The sequence below is a fragment of the Macaca mulatta genome, chromosome 13 (assembly GCF_049350105.2).
Source record: "Macaca mulatta isolate MMU2019108-1 chromosome 13, T2T-MMU8v2.0, whole genome shotgun sequence".
In the NCBI taxonomy this organism is placed as follows: Eukaryota; Metazoa; Chordata; class Mammalia; order Primates; family Cercopithecidae; genus Macaca; species Macaca mulatta.
In genome coordinates, this window is record NC_133418.1 from 97,862,720 (window position 1) to 97,881,941 (window position 19,222).

Genomic DNA, 19,222 nt, shown 5'->3' on the forward strand with positions numbered 1-19,222 from the left:
ACATGCTGCCAGGGAGAACTGAACTCAGGGAATGGGGACCCCAGCTCCCATTGGGGGCGGCAACCCTGGTGCCACCTCTTAGACAAAGTCCCAGTCTCCCAGAGGCTTTTACCAGCTGGCCCCATTCCTTCTGCTGCTGGGTGTAATGAGCCATCTCTGTCTGGGCCAGGGTGAGCTAGAGGATATCAGCACTAGGGGCAACAAGGGGTCAGAGGAACCAGAGTGGCAGGACACTAGGATGCTTGCAGAACCCCCGAGTCAGGATTAGGAGAATGAAAACCTGTACCACAGGCCTCCAAATGACTGAAGGAGGACTGAGGGCAAAACTCACGGCTCAGACAGAAACCCGGCTCATAGTGCGTTTAGTGTTAGATGCTGGGGACAGAGAAAGGTATATCCACCATTTGGTGACTCTGCTCCTCTCTCCCAGGTCCGCTCAATGCTGAAGTGCCTGTGAAACACAGCCCAGAGGAATTCTCATTGGTAAGAGCTCCCAGCACCAGAACACCCTTAATTCCTGTTTCTATCTCAGCCCCTAGCCCCCAAACCCCTCCTCCAATCCATCCTACCCTCCCTTCCTCCTTATTCCTCTCCTCCCCACTTCTCACCTTCCCTGGAGCATTTTGCCAGCTCTTTTGATCCCAAAGGTGACATGGATTTAAAGTCTTGGTGAGTTCAGCTTGGAACTAGGGACATGAGGCAGAGCCAGAAATGGACCAATTCTCTCAGTGTCTTGGGTTCTGTCTTTTCTCTCCAGGTCCTATGGGCTTTGTCTTCCTCTCTGCCCCGCCCAGATAATCGCTGTTGCCCCTCCGCTGTCAAGAGGCAGCTGTGATTCTCCATCCCCACACATCCCTCATCAATGGCTGACTGCAAAGAAGTGAGAAGCCAAGCTTAGGTTCATGCTCATGCCTGAACACCCAGAGAGCCTGGAGGTCTGGGTGTCCCCTTGGCCTGCCACTAGCACCTGCAACCACACCAGGCTGGAGCCAAGCTCTGTGCACAGAAGGTGGCCTTGATTTCTCAGGCACAGCTGACCTCAGAGATACTGGTCCTGACTCTGCCAGTTCTCTCATACCTAGTCTTGTTGCCCCAGTTCCTTCTGGATTCAAGGCGATGTTGCCTCAAAACAAGGACCAGGTTCTGCCACAGACCTCAGTGCTCCCCGGGTGCCCCCCTTGGGGCTTCTCACAACTTGTAGACTCCTCTCCTCACAACCTACAGCCTCTCTCTGCCCATCAGTCCCTCCGTCCCTCTCACCCACCGTTCTTTTCCACTCAGTCCCATCATCCTTCCTTCTCTCCACCAGCATCCCCTTCTCCTGGCTTCCAATTTGGCTCTTGTGACCCAAATTCTGACTTTGTGCCACATCCCTGTTCTCCCTCTCTCCCAAGTTCCCCCACTTTCTTTCACCAGAACTACCTCTCTCTCCCCAATCCACGTGCATCGTCTCCCTCCAACCACTGGCTGTACCCCTCTCCTCCTCTGACCCCTTCCTTCTCTCCCTCCCAGCCCCAGAACTCCTCCCTTCCCCACTCACCTTGCCAGTCTCCTTCCCACCCCGAGGACCTGCATAGCTCCACGCTCACTTCCCCAGGCCCAAGTCCACCTTCTCAAAGGCTCCACTCTAACAGGCAGACATGGCGCTGGCATCAGTACAGGGACACCGGGTCCGGGTCCCCTGGGGTAGTGGAGAGATGCGTGCCAAGCGAGAAGGATCCTGCACAGTTCAGGGACCCAGGGGCCCTGGCCCAGGCCCTGGTGGTCCAGCTGGGGCACCGCCGCATCGCACACGACCTGCGGCTCCTGCTTTTGCAGCACCTGTGGCTAGGCAGAACCGGCCAGGCCCCAGTCGTGGAGTATCCTATATGCCTGGTGTGCCTCCGGCCCCGCAGCCCCTCCTGCCCCCTCCCCAAGTACAGGACTGGACCCCGGCTGCTTGCCTTCCCCCAACTACTGCCCTGTGTGGAAGGCCAGGAATCTGGGCCACTCCGGATAGGCATCGGCTTCGGCCTCCGCCTCCCCCAGGGCCAGGCCAGGGCCTTGCATCTGCTGCCAGAAAAAAGGCCGAAGGAAGTAGGGCCTCAGGGCAAGGATCCTCAGGCCTGTGGGCATCCATCGCCAGCATTTCAGCCTCCAGCAGCTCAGGCCCGGGCCGACCCAGCCCCAGGCACACCCTCCCAGACCAGGAGCTTCAGGTCTGCAGGCCTTCAATCACCAAACTCTCCACGATGTTTCTCCGGGCCTCCACCTCGGGCACCAAAACAGGCCACTACCTCCCCGAAGCCCAGGCCTTGCCCTGCCCCAAAGAGGCCAGTTTCTCTGGAGCTCATTCTCCAAAAGTCATCAGTTTAGTTCCAGAGCCACGGAGGCCCCCTGGAACACCCCCTCCAAACCCCACCCTCCCAACCAGGCCCCAGATCTCGGGGAGTCCCCGAGACACCCTGAAGGGCTGGCTGGCAGGAAGTCAGGTGTGTTCTCCTGCTCTGAACCCTGGGAGCCCCTTGTGGAGTCTGCTGTCTCCAGGCTGAAGAGGACCAAGGGCACCAAGACCCCATTCAGCCCTCCGTGTAGCTAATAAAATCTGACCCTGTGAAACTTGTGTTTGTGTCCTGCTGAGTCCACAGAATAGGTAGCTATAACTACAGGAGTGCCAGTCTCCAACAAGACCCTTGGTGGCGGGGAGGGGGTGGTTCACGCCTATAATCCCAACACACTGGGAGGCTGAGGTAGGAGGATCGCTTGAAGCCAGGAGTTTGAGACCAGCCTGGGCAACAAAGCAAGACCCTGTCTCTCCAAAAATAAAAATATAAAAAAATCAGCTGAGTATGGTGGGGTGTGCCTGTACTATCAGCTACTCAAGCTACTCAAGAGGCTGAAGTGGGAGGATCACTTGAGTCCAGGAGTTCAAGGTTACAATGAGCTATATCATGTCATTGCACTCCAGCCTGGGTGACAGAGACCCTATCTCAAAAAAAAAAAAAAAAAAAAAAAAAGGGCAGGGTGTGGTGGCTCAAGCCTGTAATCCCAGACTTTGGGAGGCCAAGGTGGGCATATCATTTAAGGTCAGGAGTACGAGACCAGCCTGGCCAACATGGTAAAACTCCGTCTCCACTAAAAATACAAAAATTAGCCAGGTGTGGTGGCAGGCGCCTGTAGTTCCAACTACTCAGGAGGCTGAGGCAGGAGAATCACTTGGACCTGGGAGGCGGAGGTTGCAGTGAGCTGAGATCAGACCACTGCACTCCAGCCTGGGCAACAGAGCGAGACTCTGTATCAAAAAATAAAAGAAAAAAGACCCTGGAGGGTGGTGTCAAAGGAAACAGAGAGGCCAGAAAGAGCAGGTGCCATGTATCCAAGGAGGACAAGGGACCCACAAGGCCTGGGGACTTAAGATATGCAGACAGCTTGGCCATGCCTTTCACACATCTAATGTAACTCTGTGGGACAGATACTAGCATCACCAAAGATGAAGCCACTGCACCACTCCTCTGGGTGCACCTTAGTTAATCAGAATGCAGGAGGGGTATCTCCTTTCAGGGAAGGACATCCCTTGTGCTCACTCTCAAGAGTGCACAAAGGTCACAAATCCGAGGGAGGATGGAGTGTCAGGCGCAGAAGATACCTGCCCTGCTGAGGCCAGCAAAGCAGCTGGCCACCCACTAAGCCACCGGCCCAGGAGTGTGAAGCCTTGAGAAAGGGAATGGTGGACACTACCCCTGCCAAAAGTGGGGCATAGGAGTTAAGGATGACAGAGGCGTCCCCATACGAGGAAGCAGTGGATTCAGCATTTGAAGTCAGGTTTATTTTTAAGTTCATGCTGCCTCCATTAAGAAGCAAGAGACTCCGGTGGTTTCTGGTGTGTGCCCTCCGGCAAATCACTTCCTCTCTGGGGTAAGCTGCAAAGGCCTGTGCTCCCAGGAGTTGGCGTATCACTCACCAAGTGGGAACAGTCCTAATTCGAGGATTTCATGTGTGTGAGAGACAGGGTCTAGCTCTGTCACCCAGGCGCTGGAGTGCAGTGGTGACATCACTGGTGGTCGAGCATAGTGGTCGAGCTCACTGCAGCCTCGACCTCCCAGTCTCAAGTGATCCTCCCGCCTGAGCCTCCTGGGCAGCTGGGCCCACAGGTGCCACGACATTTGGCTAATTTTTAAATATTTTGTAGAGACGGAGTCTCCCCATGTTGTCCAGGCTGGTCTAGAAAGCCCAGGCTCAAGCCATCCTCCTCTCTCGGACTGTCTGAAAGTGTTGGGATTACAGGGGGATTACAGGCATGAGCAACCATGCCTGGCAGAGGATTTTTTTTTTTTTTTTTTTTGAGACGGAGTTTCACTCTTGTTGCTTGCTGCCCAGGCTGGAGTGCAATGGCAATGGCGTGATCTTGTCTCACTGCAACCTCTATCTCCCGGGTTCAAGTAATTCTCCTGCCTCAGGCCCCCGAGTAGCTGGGATTACAGGCGAACGCCACCACAGGCGCATGCCACCACACCTTTGTATTTTTGGTACAGACGGGATTTCTCCATGTTGGTCGGGCTGGTCTCGAACTTCTGAACTTGTGATCCGCCCGCCTCGGCCTCCCAAAGTGCTGGGATTACAGGCGTGAGTCGGATTTCTTTATTAAAGGTTGACCCTCATCAACCTCCACTGGCTCCACCTCCTCCGCGCCCCGGGGCGCCCCGCACAAAGATGGCGAAGTCGGTGCTGGGAGACTGTGCCTCCGCGCCAGGGGTGGAGAATCGAAGCCCCGCCCCGGGGAAGGCGGCCCCGCCGGCTAGTGCTGACTCGTGTCGGTGCTCCTGCGCCTGCGCGGAGGGAGACGCGGGACAGGTGCGCGTGCGCAGTGCGCGTCTGCGAGAGCGACTTAGACGCACTCGAGCTGAACCTCGGCTGCCCGCGGGTGGTCAGGGTTTTGGCAATTCCCCGGTGTGAGAGGGGTCGGGTGTGCTCCCAGCGGCGACGGGGCCGAGTTCACCAGCGGCCGGGGCAGTAGTCGAAGGCCCGGCCCGTTATGTCCTGGGTGCCGTGGTGCGGGCAGTGAACGCGCGCCGGGCGGGATGGGCCGACGCCGGGCGCCAGAGCTGTACCGGGCTCCGTTCCCGTTGTACGCGCTTCAGGTTGACCCCAGCACTGGGCTGCTCATCGCTGCGGGCGGAGGAGGCGCCGCGAAGACAGGCATAAAGAATGGTGTGGTGAGAGCTCAGAGCCACTGGGGCTGGGTCTTGCTGTGGGCTGGCGGCGATTCCAGGGTGGCCGGGGGTCGCGGGGCGGGCCACACTCCAGCTTCGGGCCCTGCCCACTTCTGTTGGGAAGACCCGCTTGCCTGACGCCGCGGCGCGAATTTCAGTCGAGAACTCAGCAGGCAGAGGAGAGGCTTTTAAGGTAAAGTGAAAGCTGCACACAGCTGCAGAGCCGGCAGGAACGCTTCAGCTCCGCCTCGGAGCAGCTCCAGGGCTCTTATCCTGGCCTTTTCCCGGAGGTCTTGCCTGCCCTCTAGCAGCGGCGAGAGTGGTGCCTTTGGGTTTAGGCTAAGTTCCTTCCCTCTTCTGAGCTTCACCCTGTTCTGTAAAATGGAGGTAATAATCCCAGTCCTGCTTAGTGTAGAGATTTGTGAGGCCCAAATGAGAGAAAAAAGACTCGAGAACCCCTTGTGAACTATAACGTGCAGAAGGTAAAGGGGTAAGACATCAGACTGTTCCTAGACGTGCTCTCTGGGCACCCTTGAACTTGCTCATCCGGGTTCCCCCTCCCACAGCACTTTCTGCAGCTAGAGCGGATTAATGGGCGCTTGAGTGCCTCCTTGCTGCACTCCCATGACACAGAGACACGGGCCACCATGAACTTGGCACTGGCTGGTGACATCCTTGCTGCGGGGCAGGATGCCCACTGTCAGCTCCTGCGCTTCCAGGCCCATCAACAGAAAGGCAACAAGGCAGAGAAGGCAGGTAAGGAGCTCTCTCCCTCTACCCGCTTGGGGAAAGGGTTGAACGAGTAAGGTCATTCTTATCTTGGTGTCTCTAAAGAAGTGCGTCTGGAAGTAGGGTTTTGGTAGCAAGCTAGAAGCTGTATGGGCACCTGCCATGGAGAGAGGGGCCAGTACTCCTTACTGTAGAAGCCTAGAACCTGGCCAAGTGTTTGTGTTACAGGTTCCAAGGAGCAGGGGCCTCGACAAAGGAAGGGAGCAGCCCCAGCAGAGAAGAAATGTGGAGGTGGAGCGGAAACCCAGCACGAGGGGCTAGAACTCAGGGTAGAGAATTTGCAGGCAGTGCAGACAGACTTCAGCTCCGATCCACTGCAGAAAGTTGTGTGCTTCAACCACGATAATACCCTGCTTGCCACTGGAGGGACAGATGGCTACGTTCGTGTCTGGAAGGTGTGGGTTTGCGGGGTTAGGGAGGATGAATGTCAGTAACAGCAAGACCAAAATTGTGAGAAGCTGAACGTGGCATCTGGGAAACTTGTGAATGAAGCTTGCATTGAGGGGCCATTAGAAGGGAGTGGCGTGGAGATCAGTCACAGTGTACTTGCTGGACACCTGAGTTAACTATGGTGGTGGTTTGGCTACAGGTACCCAGCCTGGAGAAGGTTCTGGAGTTCAAAGCCCACGAAGGGGAGATTGAAGACCTGGCTTTAGGGCCTGATGGCAAGGTGAGGGGGTGGGGGTGGGAGGAGGGTGGAGAAGGAGAGAGGAGGTGCTTATGCTGCTTGCCCAGTGAGTGGATCCCCTAACTGTCCATCCTTGGAATCTTTATTCCTGACTAGTTGGTAACTGTGGGCCGGGACCTTAAGGCCTCTGTGTGGCAGAAGAATCAGCTGGTGACACAGCTGCACTGGCAAGAGAATGGACCCACCTTTTCCAGCACACCTTACCGTTATCAGGCCTGCAGGTGTGAAGACTTTGCGGGGTGGCTGAAAGAGGCATAGCCCAGCTGTGGTGGGGGAGAGGGAAAAGACTGGGGATGGGAGAGCTGGGGAGGAACTTGTTGAGTTTTACCTCAGGTCTGACCAGGGTGCAGGTGGTGCACAAACCTCTGAGGAGGGTTGGGCAGGCCCCAGGAGCTGAATAGCTCCTCATCCGGCCCCCAGGTTTGGGCAGGTTCCAGACCAGCCTGCTGGGCTGCGACTCTTCACAGTACAAATTCCCCACAAGCGCCTGCGCCAGCCCCCTCCCTGCTACCTCACAGCCTGGGATGGCTCCAACTTCTTGCCCCTTCGGACCAAGTCCTGTGGCCATGAAGTCATCTCCTGCCTCAATGTCAGGTGCGAGACATTGCTGCCTTGGCTAGGTGGGGGTCCCTGAGGGAGCTTGGAAAGGAGTCCTGCCTGGGTCCCCGCGGACTGGGATTGGGGTATGAGGGTTGCTGCACAAGCCTCCAGGACAACGAGCACTTTATTGTTTGTTGCAGTGAGTCTGGCACCTTCCTAGGCCTGGGCACGGTCACTGGCTCTGTTGCCATCTACATAGCTTTCTCTCTCCAGGTAATGGGTGGAGGTTGGCATGGCCCTGTCGGTGGACTGTAGGCCTGTGTCTACCCTGAGTGTGCAGGAAGGAGTCTGGCCCGTTCTATAGAGGGAAAACCTGGGGGTGGGGAGCATGCTTTCCAGAAAGACAGTTCCCAGCTAGGCCTTTCCTCACTCGTTTTCCTTCTACCCGCAGTGCCTCTACTACGTGAGGGAGGCCCATGGCATTGTGGTGACGGATGTGGCCTTTCTACCTGAGAAGGGTCGAGGTCCAGAGCTCCTTGGGTCCCATGAAACTGCCCTGTTCTCTGTGGCTGTGGACAGTCGTTGCCAGCTGCATCTGTTGCCCTCACGGCGTGAGTCATTGGGCGGGGCAGGCAGGCACCACCCCACCTTTAACTGGACCACAAACATGCCCCCCGGGGGCTAGGCTCTTGTTTGTGCCACTCCCCCTTTGAAGGGTTCTGGTTTCTAGGCTGGGAAGCCCCTTGGCCTGCTGACCTCTCCCTTTCCCTCCTGCAGGGAGTGTTCCTGTGTGGCTCCTGCTCCTGCTATGTGTCGGGCTTATTGTTGTGACCATCCTGCTGCTCCAGAGTGCCTTTCCAGGTTTCCTTTAGCTTCCCTGCTTCCTGGGAATCAGGAGCCTGGACACTGCCATCTCTAGAGCAGAGTGGAGGCCTGGACTCCCTTTGCTCACTCCATTCGGGTCCACAGCTGAGGCTGCCTCTGATAAGATGAATGGGCACTGCCTTCCCTTCTAGTGAAAAGGCTTGGTTATGGCCCTGCCTGACTCTGGGCCCCAGGAACCCTGACTTCATCATCTGTGGCTCCATCCAGAACAGTGGTGTCTGAAGCCCAGGCCATACTCCCTGCCTCTTTCCTTCTGCCTACTAGAGGCTCGAGAGTTGAGCTTGTCCTTTCTCTAGAAACATGTGAAGATGCCCAAGAGCCTGGAGGCACTGCTGTCCTTCCTGCAGAAACAGTTTCTCCTCCTCCCCTCACAGCCTTGGGGCCAGTTCCCCTTCACATGAAGCCCCTGGCATTTGCTGGGGAAGGGACTGGCCTGGTACTTGCTGCTGGGGCAAAAAGATGACTTGGGTAGTAATCTGGGGGTTCAGATGGGTAGCACTAAGCCAGCCGGCCTAAAGATGCAGTAAGTTCCTAGATAGTCTAACCTTGAGGAAAGGGAAAATGAACCTCAGCCCACTAGGCGGGAAAAGTTGATATTTAATAAACAAGGAAAGAGTGAACTGAAACCCCCAATGGTACTCTTGTCAGCTATTTCTGTCCTCAGAAGGCGAGAGAGCCCAGAGGTCAGACAGCCCCTCTGGGGGCTGGAAGATGGCTCTGGCGTACTGATGCAAGAGGCGGCTCATGTAGCAGTGCTGCCATGGGAGCAGCCCTTCCAGGAAGCCGACGTGGCCACCCCTGTCTGTGATGAGCAGCGCAACGTAGGGGGAGTGTTGGGCGGCCTGTATGGGAAGGGCTAGGAGAGGGTCAGGGGTCAGAAACGGCCTTTACTGGGAGCCCAGGCTGTCTGTCATGTCCCTCATGGCCCATTTTCCTTGGGGCCAAAGTGTCCTGATTCAGAGTACTCACCACCGACGGGGGAGAAGGGGTCATCTGCTGCATTGAGACAGAGCACAGGGATCCGGATGGCATCTACCTTGGTTCTAGGGCTTGCTGCTTTGTAGTAGGTAACACAGTCTTGATATCCAAAGGCCACAGATGCGTAGCGCTCATCAAACTGGCGGATTGTGCGGGCCTGCAGGTGTTACCGTAGGATAGGCTAAGATGATAAAGAATGAGAAGATAGTGGAAGACTCATTTGGGGGGGCCCAGGGGCATGGCTGAAGATTATACCTGTAGCACAAAGTCTATGTCCACCACCTTTTCAATCACCTTTCTGTTTCTACAAGAGTACATAAGAGTTTGGCTTGACACCTGGACCTGACCCCCCGCCCCCAGGCCCTGTCTTACTATCTCATGTGTGAAGAAGCCCAGAGAGAACTGACCGAGCACTAGGAGAGCTTGGAGTGTCTGCCATCCTACTCTGTCTACTGCCTCCTCCCACTTGCCACGACCCTACTGTTGCACAAGCTGGCAGAGCGCAGCAGTGAGGGGCCGATTGAAGAGCAGTGAGTTGAGTGGGGTTTCCAGGGAGCGGGTGGTCTCAAAGGAATCCCAGCATGCAGACAGAGTCAGTGCTGCCACCAGCCCTGCAGCCTGCCCGGCCTGTGCCAGGTGATTCAGCACCAGTATCCTGTAGAATTGGACAAGGGACCATGAAAGAAGGGTTTGCATTAATGTGAGTTGGGACAGAGGGAGGGGACATGGAGGAGGAAAGGAAGACTGGGCCTCTGGGTTAAGCCTAGGCAATCTTTACCCTCCAAAAGAGATGCCCACGGCTAGCAGTGGAGCTTGGGGATAGCGGTGCTTTATGTGGTTCACGACTGTCTGCAGATCTTCAGTATTGCTGGCACAAAAAGCCCTGTGGGTCTGAGGGCAAATTAGATCATTAGGTAGGGAGGGAGACCGTGGTCAGAAGGTGGAGGGGAAATTGAGGAAGGAGAGGTAGGAGGTAGAGCCCCAGGGCCAAGGATCTCTAAAGGGAGTGGGTGAAGGGCTACTATGAGGAAGGCCGCTACTCACCCGCAGTTCCTCCCCACGGCAGCCCCGGTTGTTAAACACGACAGCCCTGTGGCACACAGGTACATCTTAGCTAGACCCTTCTTAGCCCCTCTTCCCTTTCAGTAGTCTTCAGAAAGACCCCTGTCCAAAGATTCCCTTCGTGTAGCATTCTTCATATCTATCAGTGTCCAGATTGATTTCTCCCTAGTACACGTTCTCAGATGCCACCCCACTCCGGGGCTGCACCCATCCTTACTGGTAGCCATCCCTCAGAGCTTGGTTAACTAGGTGCAAGATGTATGTCTCCTGGCTACTGCCGGTGATGCCAGGAAGCAGCAGCACAATGGGCTGGGTAGTAGGATCAGGGTCTTGGCTGCTGTCAGGCTGCTTGGCCCAGTCTAGCAGGAGCTGGCCTCCATCTGGTGTTTGGAGGATGTCACTGTGGTTTTGGAGGAAGAGGCACACAAAGATAACGATGTAATTCAAAAGCTTTGTCCTGTGCCCCACCCATAAACGAGTCTCATAACTTCCCATCAGCATCCTCTGAGGGTGTTTTTCATGTAAAACAGTAAGGCTTGACAATGTGGGGTGGGGACATAAAAGATCATGACCTGATGGCCATGCAATTATATGGCCCTTCCATATAACATCCACTCTCATTGTACTCTCAATACAGGGATGTAGATGAGACAGATTACCTACATTTTAAAAGTGGTAAATAGATTTTCCCTAGATACCTGGGGTTTCACGTTCACCCTGTTCTGTCCCTTCTTACCTCTGATAAAAGACTAGGGGCTGAGACTGCAGGAAGACTTGGAAGATGCTTTGTAGTCGCCCCTCAAAACACCACAGCGTTGGGTAGAAAGTCTCCGTGGTGATGGAACAGTGTTGCTCCAGGAAGGCCAGAAACTGTGGCCCAGCCACCAGCCGAGGCCTCTGTAATCACACAACAGTCTGCCCCACTTCCCTGACTTTTGCACCAAGCTAATGAGGCACCCAACACCAGAGGGTGAGAGGGCCCCTCTCCAGAGGACAGCCGGGAGGACCCTGCTTTGTCTGCACGTGAGATACTCAGCACAGCTCAGTTGAATGGCCAAGTCTCTATAATACACTCCAGCTAGAGCCCCTAAAAACCCAGTCTTGGAGTGTCACTGCCCAGAATTGACCCTGAACTGGGAGCTGCTGAGTTGACTGAGTGCTGACTTTCCCGCTCAGCCTATCCATGCCCCAAACCCATTTTGGAGACAGCAGGTAATGTAAATAGCCAGGTTCAGTGGTGTGCGCCTGTGGTCCCAGCCACTTGGGAGGCTGAGGTGGGAGGATCGCTTGAGCCCAGGAGTTCAAGGCTGCAGTGAGCTATGATAGCACCATGGTTCGCTAGCCTGGGCGACAGTGAGACCCTGTCAATAAATAAGTGCCCAGCTGATCCCCTGCAGAAAAAGTCGGGGTTCTGGGCAGGGGCTGAAGAAATGCAGCACCATTCAATCTTCAACCTTTACTTTGCAGTTGAAAATGAAGCCGACTGGGCGCAGTGGCTCATGCCTGTAATCCCAGCACTTTGGGAGGCTGAGGCGGGTGGATCATGAGGTCAAGAGATGGAGACCATCCTGGCCAACATAGTGAGACCCTGATTCTACTAAAAATACAAAAATTAGCCAGGCATGGTGGTGCATGCTTATAGTCTCAGCTACTCAGGAGGCTGAGGCAGGAGAATCGCCTCTGCACTCCAGTCTGATGACAGAGCAAAACACTGTCTTTTTTTTTGAAACAGAATCTCTCTCTGTCACCCAGGCTGGAGTGCAGTGGCGCGATCTTGGCTCACTGCAAGCTCCACCTCCTGGGTTCACGCCATTCTACTGCCTCAGCCTCCCAAGTAGCTGGGACTACAGGCACCCACCCAGGCCGTCCTAATTTTTTGTATTTTTAGCAGAGACGGGGTTTCACCGTGTTAGCCAGGATGGTCTCAATCTCCTGACCTCTTGATCCGCCCGCCTTGGCCTCCCAAAGTGGTGAGATTACAGGCGTGAGCCACCGCGCCTGGCCTAAGGGGCTTCTTTCTACCAGGGACCTTATCTTCTCTTACTTGTGGGGCCCCTGCTGTTAGATTGTGCTTTAAAGGAAGAACAGCCCTAATGTGAATCGATGTTTTTCTTCCTTCGTGCCAGCCAGGGGGAAGGTGACAAAGATGAAATAACAGGGACAGATGAGGTCAGTGGGCACTGAGCCCTGACTTTCAGCTTCTCTGCTGTATTCTGGACAGACCTCAAGTGAATGAGAGAGCCTAGCCACGTAGAAGGCATGTGAAGGAGGAGTATGCCATAGGTTCAAGAATAGAAACTGCATATCTGCAATGAGTCCTAAGGAACATGAAGACCAGGTTTCTATCTCCAGTATAGTCCCCATACTCTACAGGGGCAAATGGCAGAGAGGCCAAGTTGATAGTGCAACTGTTGGGAGATGTGACTTTCAACCCTAGTCCTTAAGCCCTGGAATTATGACAGCTGTCAGTCGTGTGCAGGCACTGGACTAAGCCCAAGCTTATGAGATATTTTATAAGTGAAGAAGTTATGACTGACAGATGTTAAGTGGTTTGTCCAGTTACACAGCAAGCAAAACAAAATTACTAACTATGACATTACCACCAGTACTTGTAGGTAAGATTTGTTGAGTGCTCATTAAGCTCCAGGCATTGTGCTAAGCACTTCACACAAATTTTGTCTTGTGATTTTCACAATGGTTTCATGAAATAGGTTGTATTTGAATGCTGAATAACTTGTCAAAGGTCAGAAGCATGCCAGAACTAGTTAGTGGCAGAGCAGGAGATTCAAACCCAGGTCTCTCTGACTCTAGAGCCTGCACTGCCTAGTCACTGTTGTGTATTGCCTCCTAATTGCCAAGATTTTGAGTTGCTATCCATTTTTTTTTTTTCTTCCTTGAGACGGAGTTTTGCTCTGACACCCAGGCTGGAGTGCAGTGGTGTCATCTCAGCTCACCACAACCTCTGCCTCCTGGGTTCAAGCGATTCTCCTGCCTCAGGCTTCCGAGTAGCTGGGATTATAGGCATGTGCCACCATGCCCGGCTAATTTTTGTATTTTTAGTAGAGACGGGGTTTCTTCATGTTGGTCAGGCTGGTCTCGAACTCCCGATCTCAGGCGATCCTCACACCTCTGCTTCCCAAAGTGTTGGGATTACAGGCGTGAGCCACCGTGCCCGGCCCTAAGGAAGACATTTAGTAAACAATAAATGCTAATGTAGAAAGCTCTGAAAATATGGAAAAGTCTCGGTAACACTAAAGGCTCCTGTAGACCTTTTTAAAGGACTCGAACCAGTAGGTGTCTTGTTAGACTCAGCTACCTAGAACAGAGTTTAATGAAGATGAAAATATTTGGCTTTTCCTGGATATGTAAATTATGTATTTATCTAAATTTCAGTGAGAAAAATCTCCAAATTCATCAAAATCAACCTCTTCAAACTTTCTCATCACACTATATGGAGAGCCTGGAACATAAAACAGGGCTGAATGAGCAAGGACAGTTAGGGTCATCCATCAGTTCTGGGCTAGGCCAGTTTCTGGCCTCAGCCAGCCCTTAAGGGAAGGGAGGCCCTACTAAGCTATTTGGGTGGTGGGTGGTGGTGGGAGTTAGCCATGACCCCACAGACCTCTGGTTCCTTCCTTCAGTGCAGCTGAAAGACTCAGCTAAACCACCTAAAAAGGAACGCAAAGTGTGCACATATCTGACACCTCAGGATGCCTTCCAACCCACTTTTCCCAAATGCTTGTCCACATCATAGAGAGCAGCACCCTCCGGTGCCCAAAAGGCCCAGGTGGCATGGGGAGCACATGGGATGCAGAGGCACTAGGGAGGCAGAGCTGAGTCTCCATTCGGTGGGAGCAAATTTCATCTGTGGGGAAGCCCAACCATTCCAGCTCCCACCAAGGGCTCAAGCCCGTGTCTGGAAGCTGCCCCTACACCCAAACCCGCCCGCCAGAGCACTGGACCCGCACCCACCTGAAGGACACATGCCCAGTAGTAGCCCAAGTAGAGGGCAACGGCAAGAGCCAAGGGCAGAGAAAAGGTGTCTGCCCAGGTGCCATTCTGGGGGCTCAGGAAGGAGTTCAGCATCTTGTGTTGGGGGCTTCCGACCCTCAGGCTCCTGGCTGGCCCCGGCTCGCCGGCCGCCTGCCATAGGCAGCCTGTGCAGGTCCTGTCGCAGCTGCCGGCCGTTCGCGCTGCCCGCCCCGCCCACCGCCGGTGCCGGCGGCTAGGCGGCGAGAGGCGGTGCTAGTTGGTCGCTGGGCTGGGCAGCTGCGCCTAGTGTCCCGCGCGGAAGTAACTCGAGCGACCTGCGAATGGCCTCCCGCCCTCCCCCGCCTTCTGCTTCCGCTCCGCGGTTCCTGGCTCTGGAGCCCGGGACAAGCGGCCTCCCCCAGCTGCCATCTTGGTGCGCGGCATCTCCAGCTCCATCAGCCTCTTCCCCGGCGACGCCCTGAGTCCAGCAGCCTGGCCAGAGCCCCTCAGGCACTCGCAGTCAGTCACACACAGGACACAGCTACTCCCACGGTGACGTTCTGCTCTGTCACAGACTACAGTCATTCACAGTGACCCTCACCAGTCACTGTCCGACTGTGACACCCCACACTGTCACACAGCTTTCAGATGCTCAGTGTTGGCATTGCACACACATGCAGCTTCCTGCAGTGTCACTCTGTGTTGTCTCATACAGTCCCTGCCACACAGTCCTCGAACAGTAGATAATTTGCTCACCACCCGCTCTGTACCAGGCACTTGATGCAGACCCCGCCCCCCATGTTACTGTCCCTGTCTTCATTGAAATATGGGAGGTCGTCTACTAAGAGTAATGACTTTCAACCTTGACTGCAGGTTGGAATCATCTACGGTTTTTAAAACTGCCAGTGCCCAGGCCCTACCCCCAATACAGTTGGTCTGGAGAGGAGCCTAGGTATCAGTATACCGTAAAGCTTATAGGAGGTTCACAAGTCATCAGGGCTTAACAGAGTCCACACAAGGGAAGTACCAGTTGTCATGGGAGCACTGTGGGGGTGCCCGGACTTCATGGGAGGGTGTTCTAGCAGATGGGGCAGCATAGGCAAAAGCCTGGAGGTGAAGGATGTCTTAAGGGAACAAAGAAATTTGGTGTGGCTGGAACATGTGGGTGGTCAAGGACCACATAATTGCTGCAGTTTATCCTAGGTCAGAGGAAAGCCATCGCAGGGTTTTAAGAAGGGAAGAGTGACATGAGTTATGTTTTAGGAGAATCATTCAGTTGCTGGGAGAATAGATTGGAGGAGGAGGAAAGTAAAAGCAAAGAGGCCCCTGGGAGGCTGCTAACAGAACACCAGGCTCAAAAGATGCCTGGACTGGAGTATACCCAGGAGAGGAGTGAAGAGCTTCAAGATCAGAGGCACAATTGATAGAACCTGGTGGTAGACTGGAGGCAGGGGAAGAAGGAGGAACACGGATGGCCCCCAGGTTTCCGACTGCACAGACATAAAGTGCCCATCCCTGGGATAGGGAAACAGAGGAGAGGAAGATTTGAAGAGGAAGATGATGCATTTAGACACAGACATGTAGAGGATGGGGTGCTGGTGAGTGTTTTAACTGCGTTTCCTTAGGTTCTGTATTTGTCTCTTTGGCATCCATAAATCACAGGGCCAACCTAATGTCCAAGGTTATTTACATCTCCCTGCAATCCAGAGCTCATACTCTGAGTCACTTCCTTTCTCTAACTTTCACATTCCAAGCCAGTATCTCCCCTGCCCTAAATCAACCCAGGACCAGGTAACTAGTACCAGTCCCTGTGCCCCAGAGTGCTCTGGGATTATTCAAACTAGGCAGCCCCAAACCACTTCTCCGGCCTTACTGGGAGAAGTACACCCCAGTAAAGGCCTGTACCTTCCCCTCGCTCCTTTCTGCCTCCTGTGTGACACTGGCACTTCCCCCTGTGACTGTGCCTTTTGTTTCTAGGGGAACTGTGAATAACATTAAGCTTTTCTTTCAATGGCAGTGACCTCTTCATGTCCTCACTCAGCCACCTTTGTAAATTAAGACTCAGGCACAAATTAGTAGGATATTCAATGCCTGAAGTGGCCTGGGGCTTAGAGATTGGAGCTGGAGAATTGGTAATCATCGGCATTTAGGTGGTATATTAGTTGGCAGTTTGCTCTAAGAAAGCACTACAAACTGGGTGTCTTAAACCAGGGGTCCCCAACCCCCTGGGCTGCAAATTGGTACTGGTCCATGGCCTGTTAGGAAGCAGGTAGCATAGCAGTAGGCGAGCAGGGTGAGCAAGCATTACCGCCTGAGATCAGTGGTGGAATTAGATTCTCATAGGAGTGCAAACCCTATTGTGAACTGCACACAGGAAGGATCTAGGTTGCGTGCTCCTTATTAAAATCTAATGCCTGATGATCTGAGGTAGAAGTTTCATCTCAAAACCATCCCCCTCACCCCCACCCCTTCTGATATGTGGAAAGATTGTCTTCTCTGAGGCTGGGCACCGTGGCTCACGCCTGTAATGCCCAATGCTTTGAGAGGTCAAGGCAGGCAAATTACCTGAGGTCAGGAGTTCGAGACCAGCCTGGCCAACATGGTGAAACCTCGTCCCTACTAAAAAAAAATACAAAAAAATTAAAAATAAAATTTAGCTGGGTGTGGTGGCGCACACCTGTAATCCCAGCTACTCGGGAGGCTGAGACATGAGAATCACTTGAACCTGGGAGCCGGAGGTTGCAGTGAGCTGAGATAGCACCACTGCACTCTAGCTGGGATGACAGAGTGAGACTCTGTCTCAAAAAAAAAAAAAAAAAAAAAAAAAGATTGTCTTCTCTGAAACTGGTCCCTGGTGCCAAAAAGGTTGGGGACTGTCTTAAACAACAGAGATTTATTGTCTCACACTTCTGGAGACTAGAAGTCAAGATTGAAATATCAGTAGGGTGGGTTCGTTCTGGGAGCCATGAGGAATAATCTATTCCGTGCCTCTCCCCTGGCTTCTGGTGTTTTGCTGGAAATCTTTGGCACTCCCTGACTGGTAGAAGCATCACCCTGATCTCTGTCTTCATCTTCACAAACATCTTAGTGTGTTTGCGCTGCTATAACAAAACCCCACAGACTGGGTCATTTACAAACAACAGAAATTTATGCCTCACAGTTCTGGAGACTAGGAAGTCCAAGATCCAGGCACTGGCAGGTTCGGTGTCTGTGAATGTCTGTGCCTCAGAGATGGTGCATCTGGGTTTCCTCACGTGATGGAAGGGACAGAAAGGCAAGAGAGCAAGAGGGCTGAACTTTCTCAGAAACCTCTTTCATAAAGTCATTAATCCGTTCACGAGGGGAGAGCCTTCATGGTTTCATCATGTCCCAAAAGGCCCTACTTCTTTTTGTTTTTTTTCAGAGGCAGGATATTGCTCTGTCACCAATGTTGGAATACAGTGGCAGGATCACAGCTCACTGTAACCTCAAATTCCTGGACTCAAGGGATCTGCCTGCCTCAGCCTCCCAAATAGCTGGGACTACAGGCATGCACCACCATGCCTAATATTTATTTATTTATTTATTTATTTATTTATTTACTGTAGAGACATGGTCTCACTATATTGCCCAGACTGGTTGAAAACTCCTGGCCTCAAGAGATCCTCCCACTTCAGCCTCCCAAAGTACTGGGATTACAGGTGCGAGCCACTGTGCCCAGCTTCCTCCTCTTAATATCACCACAATGATGACTAAGTTTCAGCACATGAATTTGGGGGGATATTCAGGCCATAGCAATGTTCTTCCTATATGTGTGTCTGTGTCCACATTTCCTCTTTTGATATGAACACCAGTCATATTGATTAAGGGCCCACCCTACTCCAGTATGAACTCATCTTAATTAATTACATCATTATTTCCAAATAAGATCACAGTCTGAGGTATTGGAAGTCAGGACTTCAACATACAACTTTGTGAAGGACACGAGTCAATGCATAACAGTGATGGGAGCTAGGTGAGCAAATGAGCACATGAGCAGATGGAGAGTGAGGAGACGGCCCGGAGGAGCTCTGATGCTAAAGAAAATGGAGACCTTTTTGAAATGACCAGAGGTAGGAGAGGTGTTGCTGAAACCAGCGGAATCCGTGATCTAAAGAGGCAGTGACTAGCAGTATTTATCACTGGGAGGACAGGATGAGAGTGGGCTTGTCGCTGTGACGACAGTGTCGCTGTGACGACAGTGTCGCTGTGACGGAGTGTCACAAACAACTCAGGAAGAGTTCACCCTGACACCCCAATACATATGCCTCTAACACTCTGCACTGCCAGACCCCTGGGCAGTCAGTCACACGTTGGCCATACCCTGAAGCGCACACTATCATTTATTTTTTATTTATTTATTTATGTTTTGAGACATAAATAAATTTATGTCTTTGTCACCCAGGCTGGAGTGCAGTGGCGCAATCTCGGCTCACTGCAAGCTCCACCTCCCGGGTTCACACCATTCTCCTGCCTCAGCCTCCTGAGCAGCGGGGACTACAGGCGCCTGCCACCACACCCAGCTAATTTTTGTTTTTAGTAGAGACGGGGTTTCACTGTGTTTACCAGGATGGTCTCGATTTCCTGACCTCCTGATCCTGCCACTTCGGCCTCCCAAAGTTCTGGGATTACAGGCGTGAGCCACCGTGCCTGGCCCCTGAAGCCCACACTATCACACGGATGCACAGTCACACAAAATACTCCCTACCGTGTCACAAATTCCTCATACACAGAGCCACACATGCCAGCCACAACTGCACATGCTAATAGTGTTAGGTTGCATTTTGTCACATACGTCTGGGTCCCTCAGGCAGAGAAAGTGGCAACCAAAGCATGACCACAGTTAAACATACTTCTGATGCACACTGGCCTCACTGTCTCTTGGTCTCTCTGTACTCATATGTGTGCACACAGGCATACGCACACATCCGCGCACACATACACGCTCACACACGTGCATCCTTACGCTCACACGCGCACACACGCACGCTCACAATGTCACGCGTGTGCGCACACGCACACGCACACGAGCACACTCACGAGCACACGCGGACCGCACACGCGCACATGCGCACTCACGCACGCGCGCACGCGCGCACTC

General features: G+C 53.4%; 3 protein-coding genes across 9 annotated transcripts; 2 read left to right on the top strand and 1 right to left on the bottom strand.

The window, feature by feature from the left end:
- Positions 1-2,602, top strand: PRR30 (proline rich 30). The gene is given in 3 exon segments (NM_001193874.3): positions 1-170; positions 431-483; positions 758-2,602. A coding segment is annotated over 1 exon segment (1,239 nt). The 5' UTR covers positions 1-170; positions 431-483; positions 758-1,116; the 3' UTR covers positions 2,356-2,602.
- A 2,213-nt stretch (positions 2,603-4,815) lies between these two features.
- On the top strand, positions 4,816-8,717 carry PREB (prolactin regulatory element binding). Of its 6 annotated transcripts, none has more exon segments than NM_001266941.1 (9): positions 4,816-5,192; positions 5,756-5,945; positions 6,147-6,373; positions 6,568-6,648; positions 6,763-6,887; positions 7,087-7,260; positions 7,407-7,479; positions 7,658-7,817; positions 7,984-8,672. In NM_001266941.1, coding segments are annotated over 9 exon segments (1,260 nt in total). In that variant the 5' UTR covers positions 4,816-5,057; the 3' UTR covers positions 8,079-8,672.
- ABHD1 (abhydrolase domain containing 1) lies at positions 8,671-14,727 on the bottom strand. 2 transcript variants are annotated; one of them, XM_001090188.5, is made up of 9 exons: positions 14,104-14,727; positions 10,868-11,028; positions 10,349-10,531; positions 10,114-10,159; positions 9,848-9,960; positions 9,551-9,724; positions 9,325-9,373; positions 9,061-9,226; positions 8,671-8,947 (listed from the first exon to the last, which is right to left on the bottom strand). In XM_001090188.5, the coding sequence occupies exons 1-9, from the start codon at positions 14,215-14,217 to the stop codon at positions 8,736-8,738; spliced, it is 1,218 nt and encodes a 405-aa protein (XP_001090188.4). In that variant the 5' UTR covers positions 14,218-14,727; the 3' UTR covers positions 8,671-8,735. The 2 variants fall into 2 exon arrangements, with proteins under 2 accessions (XP_001090188.4, XP_077816099.1); XM_077959973.1 differs by lacking the exon at positions 10,868-11,028.
- Between the last annotated feature and the right edge of the window lie 4,495 nt (positions 14,728-19,222).

Coding starts and splice junctions, on each gene's coding strand:
- PREB (XM_077958355.1), top strand. CDS start 5,058: ATGGGCCGACGCCGGGCGCCAGAGCTGTACCGGGCTCCGTTCCCGTTG. Junction 6,409..6,491: donor GTTAGGGAGGATGAATGTCA/GTAACAGCAAGA, acceptor AGGGGCCATTAG/AAGGGAGTGGCGTGGAGATC. Junction 6,888..7,086: donor TACCGTTATCAGGCCTGCAG/GTGTGAAGACTT, acceptor TCCGGCCCCCAG/GTTTGGGCAGGTTCCAGACC.
- ABHD1 (XM_001090188.5), bottom strand. CDS start 14,217: ATGCTGAACTCCTTCCTGAGCCCCCAGAATGGCACCTGGGCAGACACC. Junction 10,532..10,867: donor CCCCTAGTCTTTTATCAGAG/GTAAGAAGGGAC, acceptor CCAAAACCACAG/TGACATCCTCCAAACACCAG. Junction 9,961..10,113: donor GCCGTGGGGAGGAACTGCGG/GTGAGTAGCGGC, acceptor ATTTGCCCTCAG/ACCCACAGGGCTTTTTGTGC.